The sequence below is a fragment of the Scophthalmus maximus genome, chromosome 9 (genome assembly GCF_022379125.1).
Source record: "Scophthalmus maximus strain ysfricsl-2021 chromosome 9, ASM2237912v1, whole genome shotgun sequence".
NCBI classification, from domain to species: domain Eukaryota; kingdom Metazoa; phylum Chordata; class Actinopteri; order Pleuronectiformes; family Scophthalmidae; genus Scophthalmus; species Scophthalmus maximus.
In genome coordinates this window covers 11,859,035-11,871,754 of record NC_061523.1, presented here as the reverse complement: position 1 = coordinate 11,871,754, position 12,720 = coordinate 11,859,035, and the positions used below count along the sequence as shown (strand labels likewise).

General features: G+C 44.6%; 1 protein-coding gene across 9 annotated transcripts in view; it reads left to right on the top strand.

Moving 5' to 3' along the window:
• LOC118319096 (collagen alpha-1(XXIII) chain) overlaps positions 1 to 12,720 on the top strand; it is a 111,061-nt gene that overhangs the window by 68,869 nt on the left and 29,472 nt on the right. For all 9 annotated transcript variants that reach the window (XM_035649190.2, XM_035649193.2, XM_035649187.2 and 6 more), the window contains exon 3: positions 11,421 to 11,465. In XM_035649190.2, coding sequence (XP_035505083.2) covers positions 11,421 to 11,465 — 45 coding nt within the window. The remainder of the gene's footprint in view (positions 1 to 11,420; positions 11,466 to 12,720) is intronic.

Here is a 12,720-nt window from a genome sequence, read left to right as displayed (position 1 = left end):
GCTCAGTCCAAGAACCTGTCTGTCGGTCAGAGGGGCGTCCACTTGACCTGGCAAGCGAATGCTGAAACCTGAAGTGGTTCTGGTTCGGCACATCAGGGCGACTCCAGTTCTTCACAAGTCTTTGATCTGCGGCTCGGTCAGTGTATCGTTCTTTGGCTTTGGCTCAGTGAGAAGAAGTGTTGTTAAAAGATGTTCCTTGTGATACTTTATCCAAAAGAGTGCTCTTGTCACTGGAGAGACACATCCAGGTATACAGAGACGTCTTTCATCCCCTGTTTGCGCTCTCGGCTTATTTGTTGGCGAGCTGAGAAATGAGGGAGTTTCCAGAAGCAGCCGAGGTGGCTTCACAGGAGCCACATACCGCAGGAGAGCTAAAGGCCAGTTAGTGTTCAAGTTGGGTGTAAAGAATAAATCCCATTACGTCAAATAGTGAACTTGTGCATGGAGCAAATGAATGTGACATGACTGACTCTGGATGAGGCGTTAGATGAGCGCGCGTTGAGTGAAATGGGCTAAATGATGGCTCGTGCACGGCTCACTCTCTTGCTCTCTGCAGCTGCGCTCTCCTATCTTTTGCCAGCGTCCTCCGATTCGGCCCTTATGCAGGGTCACGGCGTTATGAATGCTGATTCAGCGATGGGATTGGTCCACAGCAGTGAATGGCACATACCTCTGTCATGTGCTCCCAGCTGTGTTTAACTTTCATTACCGCACATGAAGGCTATCTGACGTATCAGCTGTGTCAACCATCCATCATAGTCGCAGCTGTCGGTCTCAGAAACGAACAGAGCTTGAGACACACTCACACGCACACTCACGCATGCATACAGTTGAGGTCTCGGGCAGAATCTGTCTCCTCGGAGAGAAATGAAAAACTCCAGGTACCTTGATTATTGATTGATGATGTTATATTTTGTGGTTACATGAGTGGTTGAATGTAAACTCCCAACAGGCTGAAACATCACACTGATCCCAGTCCATCACCCTCAGCGCTCAGGCCCTCGACAGCCATCCCAGCCATGCTCTGACCCCAGGAACATGAGCAGCAGACTGTACCAAATATGGAAGCTACCAATCGGATAAAGTGACGCATGACCCCCCCCCCCCAACACACACACACACAAACACACACACACACACACACACACACACACCCATAAAGTTCACACTGGGGCAAGTCTGCACCTGCCACAAGAGCAGCTTCATCACAACACACAAGCATAGACACACTACACTGTTGCACGCAGTAGTAAAAGGCGACGAGGTTCATGTTTCATCAGTAACATCACAAGGGAGAGTGAGAGACATACAGGAACCCTGCAGCGGTGGCATCGCATTGAGAGGCACGATGAAATCATATCCCCCTTACACAAATATGTGTGTGTAGGTCTCTGAAATAAACAGGTGATCATCTTTAAAAGAGGCGGTTGGTAACCCTCATTTTGAAATCCCCAAAACTTTATGAGTGATCACAAAGACAGCGGCACCGACGTAAGTGTCAGACTGAGTACATGTCCCAACAGGCAGCGGCTGCCACTCAGGTGAAGTGACACCACAGTGCGCGGAGAGTGACACCGTCACAGTGGCTTTGCATTATTGGTGTTGTGATTTGATTTGACTTTTTTATACTGACTTTATTTACATTAAATATTTATGCAAAATCCATGTACAGCTAACTTTTACAGACCGTTTTAACATGGTCTTTTTAAAGACATTTTGAGCTTTGTAGAAGAAACAAATAATTTTGTTTGACAAAGATGTTGAAATATCCCAAACAAAGGAATTAAGTACTGAAGTACAGTACTGGAACGCAAGTATCTTATTACAATGTCCAGCTCTGTTGTCTCTTATTGACGCCGTCTACATGATTCCTATAGAAAACTTTATTACATGATGAGTATTGTCTATATGCCGAGGTATTGGTGCGTGTCCTCACAGATTCTATTGATTTCTTGGAGACTAAACAACAGTTTTTGCTGTGAATCTTAGCTACCATAGTATTTTTGTTCTACCGATTTGTTCTATGAGTGCACACATGATGGATGTGTATCTAAATATGTATGTGCCTTATTGTCAATGGGCCAAGACCCCCACAGAGTAGATGCATTCACTCATACATTATTTCAATATGCTTACTTTTAGGAGCCAGATTTTCCTACATTGGATATTTTCTAGCCAGTTAGCCCCAAAATACAGAAGTACAGAGAATTTGCTTAGTTCCAAATCCTCTATCTGAATAATCCAAGATATTAACATACCTTGTGTTTCGCAAGATAACATGACGTCCACTGCTCTTTTTACTACTCATGTGGTGTTGCTTACTCAATCACATGTTTCCATGACCAGCTGGGGACAACTAATTCCACATGAATGTTGATTCTCAGCCATCAATTCTTGATCCACGTGTATCAAATGGCGTTGGGGGTTATTTGCTTGAGTGGATTGGCAGAGCAGAGGGCTCCACACTGGGGTATAAATACTACCAGACCAGAAACTATAAAGTACTGGCACATGGTTACAGGTTTCACCAGGGCTTGTGAAATGATGGAGATAAGGAAAAAAACAGGAAAAGTGTGGGATATTTTGGGTGGGAGGCCAAGTAGGAGAGACACATTAGTCCACACATATCTGCTTACTTCTCAATTTCATTGATGTGTAGCGGAGAAGATAAAAGTAAATGTCTACTGTGATACGTTATGGTTAATAATAACTCACAGTGCCCCCATTATTCCTTTCAACAGAGTATTAGGGTCACTTAAAAAAATCTGAGATTCAAGACTGAAGATCCAATATTACAAGAATAAAGTCATAATTTTACAAGACAAAGTCATGAGAAATTAAGTATAAATTTAAGCTACGCAATTTCATCTCTGAAGATCTGCCTATCGCCTGTGTTAAAATGAGGAATGTGTAGCATCTTGTTAAGTTGTAGTATATATATAAAGTATAGTTTCCCCAATCATTAAATAGTTCATCTTTATTTACCAAAAGCATCAGGGCTTTAAAAAGATTGTGCAAGCAACTGTGTCTATTCCCGGGGGAAAAAAACACAGACTTGGAGCAAATTGTCTGTTTTGTGGAGGAGGAAATGGACGGTAATATTGTTTCTTTTTCTCAAAATGTTATGACTTTTTTCGGATTTTATTGTGATTTTATTCTCATAAAATTACGACTTCGTTCTCATAATAGTACGACTTTATTCTCAGATCCCCGAATTTTTGTCAATTTTGCCCTATTACTAATTCTGCACTTAACATACTTTCATCCATTCCCTCATGTAGCAGGCAACAGTGCTCGCTGTGTCAGTCCCACTGTGGCTCTGTACTCTTCTGCTTTACGGCACGCCGAGTCACGGCTGCGTAATGAGCCTCTGGGCTACCTGCTCCGTGTTGCCCATTTCCCACAAACCACTGGGGCAGCTCAAACACTGCTTGATCTCACCTTGGCTTCCACAGAGGCTGCGATTAGCCTGTCTGTTTTAAGGTGTGAGACAAGAGCAGAAAGAAACCAGAGCACAGAGCCAGCTTAAGGTAGGAACTAAGGGCATGGGAGGCAAGACACCTTTGAGGGCTAGAAAGAATTTGTGGAGATTTGCATTTGATTTCGATTGCCTGAAATCGCGGGAAAAGTCATGCGAGAGGCTGTGAACGGAATTCTTTCCAGAAAAGCTGTCGGGGTTATAGACGGGGGCTAGCTGGAATGAAAATCCCTTTTGAACATTCGCACCATGTTTCCTTAACCGTGGCCCACACATTGCCCTATACACGCTGCCTTCTGTCACAGCCACACACACTCTCTCTCTTACACACACACACACGCACAAATACTGAAGTTTTCTCATTTAAAAGTCATGGTGATTAGTGCACTTTTCTCTTTATTCCTTTACAGTGGAAGAACCACCCCCCACTCCCTCCGTGACCGGCTCTCCGGTTTTACCCTAACATGTTCCAGAACGTCAAACCAAAACCACATTTTATGAATGAGTAAAGGATACGAAGATAAAAGAGCATTTTATCCAGTTACAGACCACCATTCGACACAGACTGGACGAAACCGACACTTCAAACTATCCTTTTCAAATTACCACTGCGCACATCGATCCTGCTGATGTTCGTCACATTAAAGCGCCTGATTCTTCTGTCTTGTGTCGGCTTTAAAAATCTTTATCCGAATCCCCTTTGAGGAAATCTGGCACTTTGGATGTTCAACACACAGTCGTAATGTTAAGGCCCATGCTCCTTCAGGTGACCCGTGTACTTTCTTCATCCCTGCTCTACATGTGTCCGTATGTGTTAAACCTCATGTTTATTCTCCCCGAGGACTGAATTACACACCTCCAGACTTCATGGAAGTCCTCGCAGCACCGGTGGCCCCAGTCTGTTCTGATCTACAAAAGTAACCTTCATTCTCACCCCAACATTGCACCAATGGATAAACTCACCTGCCTTCAGCCAAATCTCCCTTTTTTATGTGAATCACTGGTTCCCACATCTAATGGTGGTGATTGGTCACAGCAGGTTTGTCATCAATCACACATTGCTGAATTGTTTCTGAGAGAGCAACGCAGAAAATGTGCAGGTATTTCTGCCTCTAATCTGCAGCCATAGAAGTTGGGCGTGTGTGGAGGTTTCAGGATTACTCATTTGCGTGCAACTGTGTTTGTACACTTAACATCCTCTTGAGTGCCAAAATTCCACCGTCTGTGGTTAAGAGTCCCTGCTAATGGAAGTACCACCCAGAATAGTGCTGAAAACCAAGCCTCTCCCATACAAGCCAACATGCCCAGTGTCAACAAACACATCTCTGTGTGTGTGTGTGTGTGTGTGTGTGTGTGTGTGTGTGTGTGTGTGTGTGTGTGTGTGTGTGTGTGTGTGTGTGTGTGTGTGTGTGTGTGTGTGTGTGTGTGTGTGTGTGTGTGTGTGTGTGTGTGTGTGTGTGTGTGTATTCGTGCACACCAGCGTGTGTTATTCACCTGCAGCCCAAGTAGGGTTTGTTTATCTGGGGTCAACTCATTTAAGGCTTTGTCACGCAACGGAACCCCCCCCCATTCCAAAAAAAGGACTCAGATTTGCAGACACACTTGTATTCACACTAAGTTCAAACCTCCAAGCTCTCGAAATTTTCCAGGCTTTTTCTGCAATGTTTCCCTCCTCTGCCGTTCTTTACAAATGTGTACAGTTTTATGAAATGCAGCGACATCAGGGAGAAAAAAGTAGACAATCCTTTTCACACACTGAAAGCCATGTATCTAAAGTGAATCTGATTCACTTTTAAAAGAAGTAAAAACACTTTAACTCTGAAAAACATAAGACATGCTATTGCTGACTTGAATACAATTATGGATTTTGCTGCTACGGTCTTACTTGGTCTGGTATGACATGTATGGTGGTTAATGGGTGGGTGGGTAGGTAGAAAGTACAAAAAACACAGTTAACATCCCTGAATCTGTAAAATTATGTCCGTGAATCAGTATGCTGACCTGAAACCTTCTCAATTCTCGTGCTAATGTTATACATGTCACCATTTATCATTTTTCTGTAATATGGCGATAGTGCCAAGTATTGAGCAACCGTGACGGTTTACTGCGGGGATTCCTGTTTTCAACCCTCGGACAACATTTTCTGTCCGGGTTTGAGCCCAAACATTGAGCTGGTGTTGCCTGAAGACAAAGCCTTTGTTTCTGGCTGCTGAGCTCCAGCTTCTCTTGTCAACTTTGTTGTGATCTTTTCTTATTTGCCGTGCTCGGCTGGTGCTGGCTGTGTTTTGCTAGGGCGCTCTCAGTGTTTTGACTGTGTCTGTCTATCTGTGTGGGGCGGGCCCGTCTCTGCCTTCACCTCTCATTAGCTGTGACACACCATGACTACCTATAGGCAGCTTTTCAGCACCGGCCTGCCGCTCAACTCAAACCACCTGCCGCACCTCACAAGAGCAAAGAGGGGTAGCTGCCCCCAACCTGTGCACACTCGCAAGCAAAATCTAAACACATAATCAAAATTTCCCACAAGTGAAAGCTCCTCAGTCCAAAAACCACAAATGAACTGTCAGAGATTATAGCAACCCAAATAAATGAAGGCATGATCGGCTTTTCATAGGTAGAGCTCATAAGGACCAAATGAATAATGCATCAGACATAAACACATAAACAACCCTGCAGCTGTAAGAGCACTCACACTCACACGATCTCACACACACAGGTTTACAGCAGCATCACTCAGCCATGACGGAGCATGTCAAGAAAACTATATGCTGATCACACTCGCATGGGCATGAAATAGGCGCCCGTCCCCTCGCAAAAAAAACACCTCTCACGTGGACACGCTCTCTCACACAGCTCAGAGAAATCCACTCCATAGTCACACAACACTTGAGGCTGAAAGTAAAACAGGAAGGTCGACAGCTTTTTATTTCCTAATCACAGATGACCATTGCATCAGTACCAGTATTTAGTTTACTGTATGGCACATTTTCACAGGCAGAGAGGTAAAGCACAGTCCATGGCTGCAGACACATATGTTGTAACATATGCCATAGATGCATAATATCTGTGTTTTAATGGGTTAGACACATTTAGAAATAATAGAAGAGGGAAATATTAGAGATAATTCAGAAACGTTTGTTTCTTTCCAATCCCCGTTTAGTTATTTTGAATGACTCTGAAAGACAGTTTCTTGGGTAGTTTACTGTATTAACTTTGAGATATTGAACCATTTGCAAATTACAATGATGTTTGATAGTTCAAACACCTAGCATTCATTTGGTGCAGAAAACTGTAAGATTTGATGGGTTGAGGTTGGATATTTCCTGAATACATATGAACCCGCTCTGAGCCATTAAACCCCGTCTGACCCAGGGCAAGAGAGACGCACTGCAGCTGGAGAGTGAATCACCACCATGTTAATCACATCCGTTGCCTTCCTCTCTTTCTGTTGGTGTTTACGTCCACAGCATGTGTCGCGTATCTCATTGAAACGAAAGTTGAACAAACACAGGGAAAGGATGACACACCAGGAGACGTTTAGGAAGAGGGAGCTTTTGTTTCAGACCAAAGAAGCTCAACAGCTGTCCCAATCTGTGCAAGGACGAGACGAACTGAGAGTATGGAATCCTCACGATCAGTAAACAGTTTCAATGAGAGCAATTGAGTTTGATGTCTCGTTATGAACAAAATAAATTCAGTTTTGTCAGATTTAGTGAAACAGCTCACTTGAGGGAAAAAACATCACTGCAATCATAAAATAAAACTCAGTTTGTCTCACGAGCATAGATTTATTGTATGAAATAGTGATGCAAGAAAATTCCAGTTTGTTCTGAATCTTTGTGTGGACAGAAGTACATACGTAGACACCAGATTGGAGAGAAATCCGCAACATTTCGACTTTTTTTTATATGGAAAAAGAAATGAGAGGGGAGGTGTCTGGAGACACTTTGCCTCCAGCTAACATGGAAGCAAGAAGTTGATCTTCGTTGCTTACACCCTTCCTCTCTACACCCATTCCCCATTTTTCTCTTCCTAGTTAAATTAAATTTTCCCCTTTTGCATGAGGAGTATGCAACAGTTGAGGGTTGGAGATGGGGGTTAGATGGATGGATGGATGCATGGGTGGGTGGGTGGATGGAAAACCTTTGGTTGTACATATAGAGTATGACATTATGCCATTTTGTCCTTTATTGCTCCCAGTTGTTGGGTTTAGCAAAATGGGGTGGAGGGTGGGAAGGGGTGGTGGGCGTCGACCAATCCTGTGCTTTGTTCCATTGAGGCACTTTGTTTGCAAGAAATGTCACAGTAGCTAAATCAAGCCGAGAAGCAGAGTAAGGATAGAAGTGTGTGTGTGTGTGTGTGTGTGTGTGTGTGTGTGTGTGTGTGTGTGTGTGTGTGTGTGTGTGTGTGTGTGTGTGTGTGTGTGTGTGTGTGTGTGTGTGTGTGTGTGTGTGTGTGTGTGTGTGTGTGTGTGTGGAGACAGAACAGTGATGTTAAGCGTTCTGGATCATTCTTGTTCTGCTGCCTAAAACCTCCCATGTAAAGACTGTGACGGAAGGTGCTGGATCTTGGCTTACGGTCCGTGTGTTTGTTTCTCTCAGGCTCAGGTTTTGACATGCTCACACACACACAAACACACTTACAGTCAGCCCCAGTGAGAGGATTGACCTGCTCACTGGCTTCTAGTCAAACTTTGGGCCGCATGTCTCCCAGCCCCACGTGAAGAGATAGAGCTCTTCAGGAGAACATGTAAGCACAGTTATCCGCAGTTCAACTGCAGTTCAGTGTGTGTGTGTGTGTGTGTGTGTGTGTGTGTGTGTGTGTGTGTGTGTGTGTGTGTGTGTGTGTGTGTGTGTGTGTGTGTGTGTGTGTGTGTGTGTGTGTGTGTGTGTGTGTGTGTGTGTGTGTGTGTGTGTGTGTGTGTGTGTGTGTGTGTGTGTGTGTGTGTGTGTGTCAGAGAGATCTATGCACAGGATGTCGTCTTCTTTCCTGCCTGACATTTGTGGAGGTCCATCTTTCGTTCTTCAGGAGTCTTTCAACACCTAGAACAGTGAAGGACATTGAGCACTTGTCCTCCCACCTCCGAACTGTGCTGCATCATTTTTTTTTTTTGCAAGTTCCTTTTTTCTTTCCTCAGTTCCTTCTGTCTGCTTCTTTGGCATCCTCCCATCTGCTTTACATTGTATAAACCAACCAATGGTTTGTGGGAACGCCGTGTTTTGTCTTCCAGATGAATGGCCTTTCAATGTTGATAACATTCGATCTCTTAAAGGGTAAAGAGGATAAGTCAACTTATGATACAATCCATTACTGTGTTGTTACACACGTTGAGTAAAACATGATCCTGCAGACTATAACTTACTCTGGTTTATGTACACACTTTTCTATTTCGGGGTGTGTGACATTTTCTGACCCTGGTATGTCACAGTGACACAGGAAGTCAAGACTGACACCTCAGCCGCGTCACGAGTTTGTGTGTTTGTTTGTTGATCTACATTTCAGTCGGTTTGTGTTCACTGCTCCTTCTCCTGAAATAGAAATCTGAACCACTTCCACACTTGCATGCACTCTGCTCCCCTGTGCAGCTGTTTTTCCCATTAATTCCTCCAATCATATCCAGTCCTACATCAGCTTGTCATCTCCCACCTCCACCCTCCCTCAACCCTGCCACTCAGGACCAATCACACGCCCACGTTTCAGTCTCTCTGACGCCTGCTCCTGCACCGTTTGGCCACTGAGACACTTGGGGAGGCACATTGTCCAGTGACCCCGTTATACAATGATTTTTACGGGATTGTGAAACCATGCAACAATCCATGGGTCCAGACTCTCTTCATCTTTTTGTACCTCTGCCATCTTTCCACCTGGACTCTACTGACATTTTATCTGCAGTACATCTCCTTCCCTGTCCCTCCCATTTTATTTGTGTTACCCCGACTGTCTTTGCTCCCTATCCCGCCACTCCCTTACGCCCCCCCCCCTTCCAGCTTGTCCTCCCCAATTTACCTCCCCCACAGCCCTGGGGGAATTCTCTGACCCCCTCTTGCAGCAGAGGCCTTGGCCCCCAGAAGAACAGCTCCTTGGTGCTGTTTATGGCAGTGGGAGCTGAAGCAGAGACCACTATGGAATATGGAGACTATTAATATAAATGCTGTGGCTGGCTGGCTGGCTGGCTGGCTGGCTGGCTGGCTGGCTGGCTGGCTGGCTGGCTGGCTGGCTGGCTGGCTGGCTGGCTGGCTGGCTGGCTGGCTGGCTGGCTGGCTGGCTGGCTGGCTGTGTGTGTGTGTGTGTGTGTGTGTGTGTGTGTGTGTGTGTGTGTGTGTGTGTGTGTGTGTGTGTGTGTGTGTGTGTGTGTGTGTGTGTGTGTGTGTGTGTGTGTGTGTGTGTGTGTGTGTGTGTGTGTGTGTGTGTGTGTGTGTGTGTGTGTGTGTGGAGGTGTTTAATGATTAAAATTGTTGAAACAGCAAGTATAAATGGGAGTCAGTAGGTGCTCAGCTGAACTTGTTATCCATTGTTACATGTTTAATTGTTTTGAAAGTCTGTTGGAGCAAAAATTGGTCAATTGGATCTATTATCAGAACATTAATATACTTGGTTCAGTAAAACTGTGCAGAAAGGGCCAAGCTTAAACTACAGCAATGGGAACAATTAACTTTTTTTTTTTTCTTTTATCCTTCAATTCCAGAGTCATTAATAGGTTATTGCTGTTGCACAAAGTAGGCAGAGGAGGATGAAAGTGGGAGAAGTAGGTATGAGGAGGAGGTGGAGGAGCATGATTGAGCTCTCTTTGAAAGGGCTGGCAGAGTCAGGAAGTGATTAGGCCGGTACAATAACTCCAATAATGACAATAGGGAAAACATGTCTGCAGCCACAAGCACTTAGAATCAGGAACAGTGCCCAGTATGGTTCCTATTTCGTTACAAGGGCAGGGTGGAGTGTGGGAGGACTGGCACATGGAAAGAAAGGGTAAGGTGTCACCGACGGAAAGGTTTAAGGCCTTGGAGAAGCAAGCTGCAGGTTAAGTTAGGCCCAGTGTTGCTGTAGCAGTGTCATGCAGTTTGCAGCTTTTCTCCATATGAAACAAGAATCCTTTAAAATGGTCTGAAACATGCAGCGACGTGAATTATATTATACTAAAAGACTGAGGCTAACGCTCTGAGTCGAGGGCAAAAAGTGAAGAGGACATGGAAATCAAGGATCAGACTTGTTGGAGAGGGTTTGAACTTTGTGTTGGACAAATGTAAACTAGGTAATGATTGGAGTTGGAGTTGCTGAAGTGTTAACTTCCCCAAATTCAGGTTTAAGTCTCAAAACAAAAAACTGAGACTGAGCAGAAATCAGTGTATCTTACTGTAATCGTTTGCACCATCTTGTTAAACTGTACGAAGAAGACGTGGATGCATATTAATGGCGGTGTAGAACAGCATGTTTAGCAGCATGAGGTCTAATCTGGACAACCCTACTGCTGCTTTTCACAACTCCACAAGACTTGTCCATCAACAGCAGAAATTGTTTTAGCAAAATAAAACGTGGTGGTACTGGCAGCACCACTGCAGGGTCAGTTGAAGGTGGCTGAATGGAGGCCAGGCAGTGAGGAAGGGGTCTGGTGTGCATGATAATTCAGCCAGAGTCAAGGGGGGGAAACCATCTTCAACATGACTGAAGGTTCAGTATGTGCAGACTGAAACAAAATCATTCAGTACATTTACTTCTGAGTGTGACGGGATCTTTGTTGTCATTTCGCTTTTTGTCTCCGGCAACTGAATCTGCGCTCACGTCAGCTATGCACAGACATGTGAGCGCGGTGCCAGCTAACACAGACATAATGCCAGGCAACACATGACCGCCAGCAGTGACACAGCAAGTGATGCTCGGCTGTTCGCTGCTCATCCCTGCGGTGCCGATTCAGGCGATTTATTGCTCTGTCTGTGTGTTTTCACAGGGCCTCCGGGAAAGCGTGGAAGGATGGGAAGAAGAGGGGAACCTGGTAAGTGACGCCCACCTCCTCCTTTGTTTGTGTTTTTCTCCATTCTTTTTCTTCCTATTTCCCTCACTCTCTCCCACACTTTTCCTGGGTGACTGGGGTAGGTTTTCGAGGGTCGGTAAAAGCGGTGACCCGTGAGTCAGGCTGGCAGATGATGGGCCACAGTTGGCCCTTCTCCCTGTCCCTCCCTATTTGCGGCGACACAGCGAGTACTCTGGCCCATGTGGTTGCACTAACTTCGCCCAGATGTCAGTTGTTCTCACTGAGCAGTAGCAGCTGCTATAGTACGAGGCTAATGAGATTCTCCCTTGCCAACATCACTACTCACCATTATTGTGTTGCTTTTCCTTTCCGTCCCGACCGCAACACACTCATCAAGAAACCAAAACAGTGCAGGGATATAATTCTTGCTACAAAAAAGTTTGCCATGACACATAGAATGGATGTTGTTCAAGAGTCATCCTGATTTGAAACGGGACTCAAAACCTGCAGTTGTTCTGCAGGATATGTGTCAGATGGAAAAAATTCCAGTCTGGCTGTGATTCACTGTTGTGGATATTTAATTAGATGCAATCCACTCGTATGAAAATGTTGACTAAGTGATCGATCACCAATAATCCTTATTGCTCTACTCAGCCCAGCAAGCCTTTCTGAAGTCATCATCCAGCAGAATATCTTTCAAATCTGATTCTGTCTATTGACTTGATTTTATTTGAAATAGAATATTCATTAGCTAATGATGAGCAGATGCAGACCTACACTATTGTGCAAAAGCAACAATAAATCAGTCAGATTTGTGGAAGATGTAAACCTTTTAATACAGGTCACAAATGTGTGGTTCCTATTTCAAAACGGCTCAGTAATTAAAGTAACTGGGCCAGGTTACCCACCGTGACATCACCCGTTGGTTTTGAAGCCCCTAGTTTTTTGTATTTTGACCAGCGCCATGTTGGTTTTTTTGCAACCAGACGTAGGAGCCGTAGGAGGAGTGGGTCTGACTGAGAGCCTACCTACAACTGCACGGATACACCTATTGGACAAACCAGTTGTCAATCACGCTGTGTCCATGCTCCAATGTATGCGGTGATTTATCGTTCATTTTACTTGAAATGAGACCATAATTTACTAAATGAACATCATGCTGTATTGAAGAAGATTTGAAACTAGCGATTGAGACCATAAACTCGTGAGAAATAGTCATTTTTTGAATAGACTTCTACAGAAACAGACTTCTTTTTGCAACCAGTGAGTCGCCCTC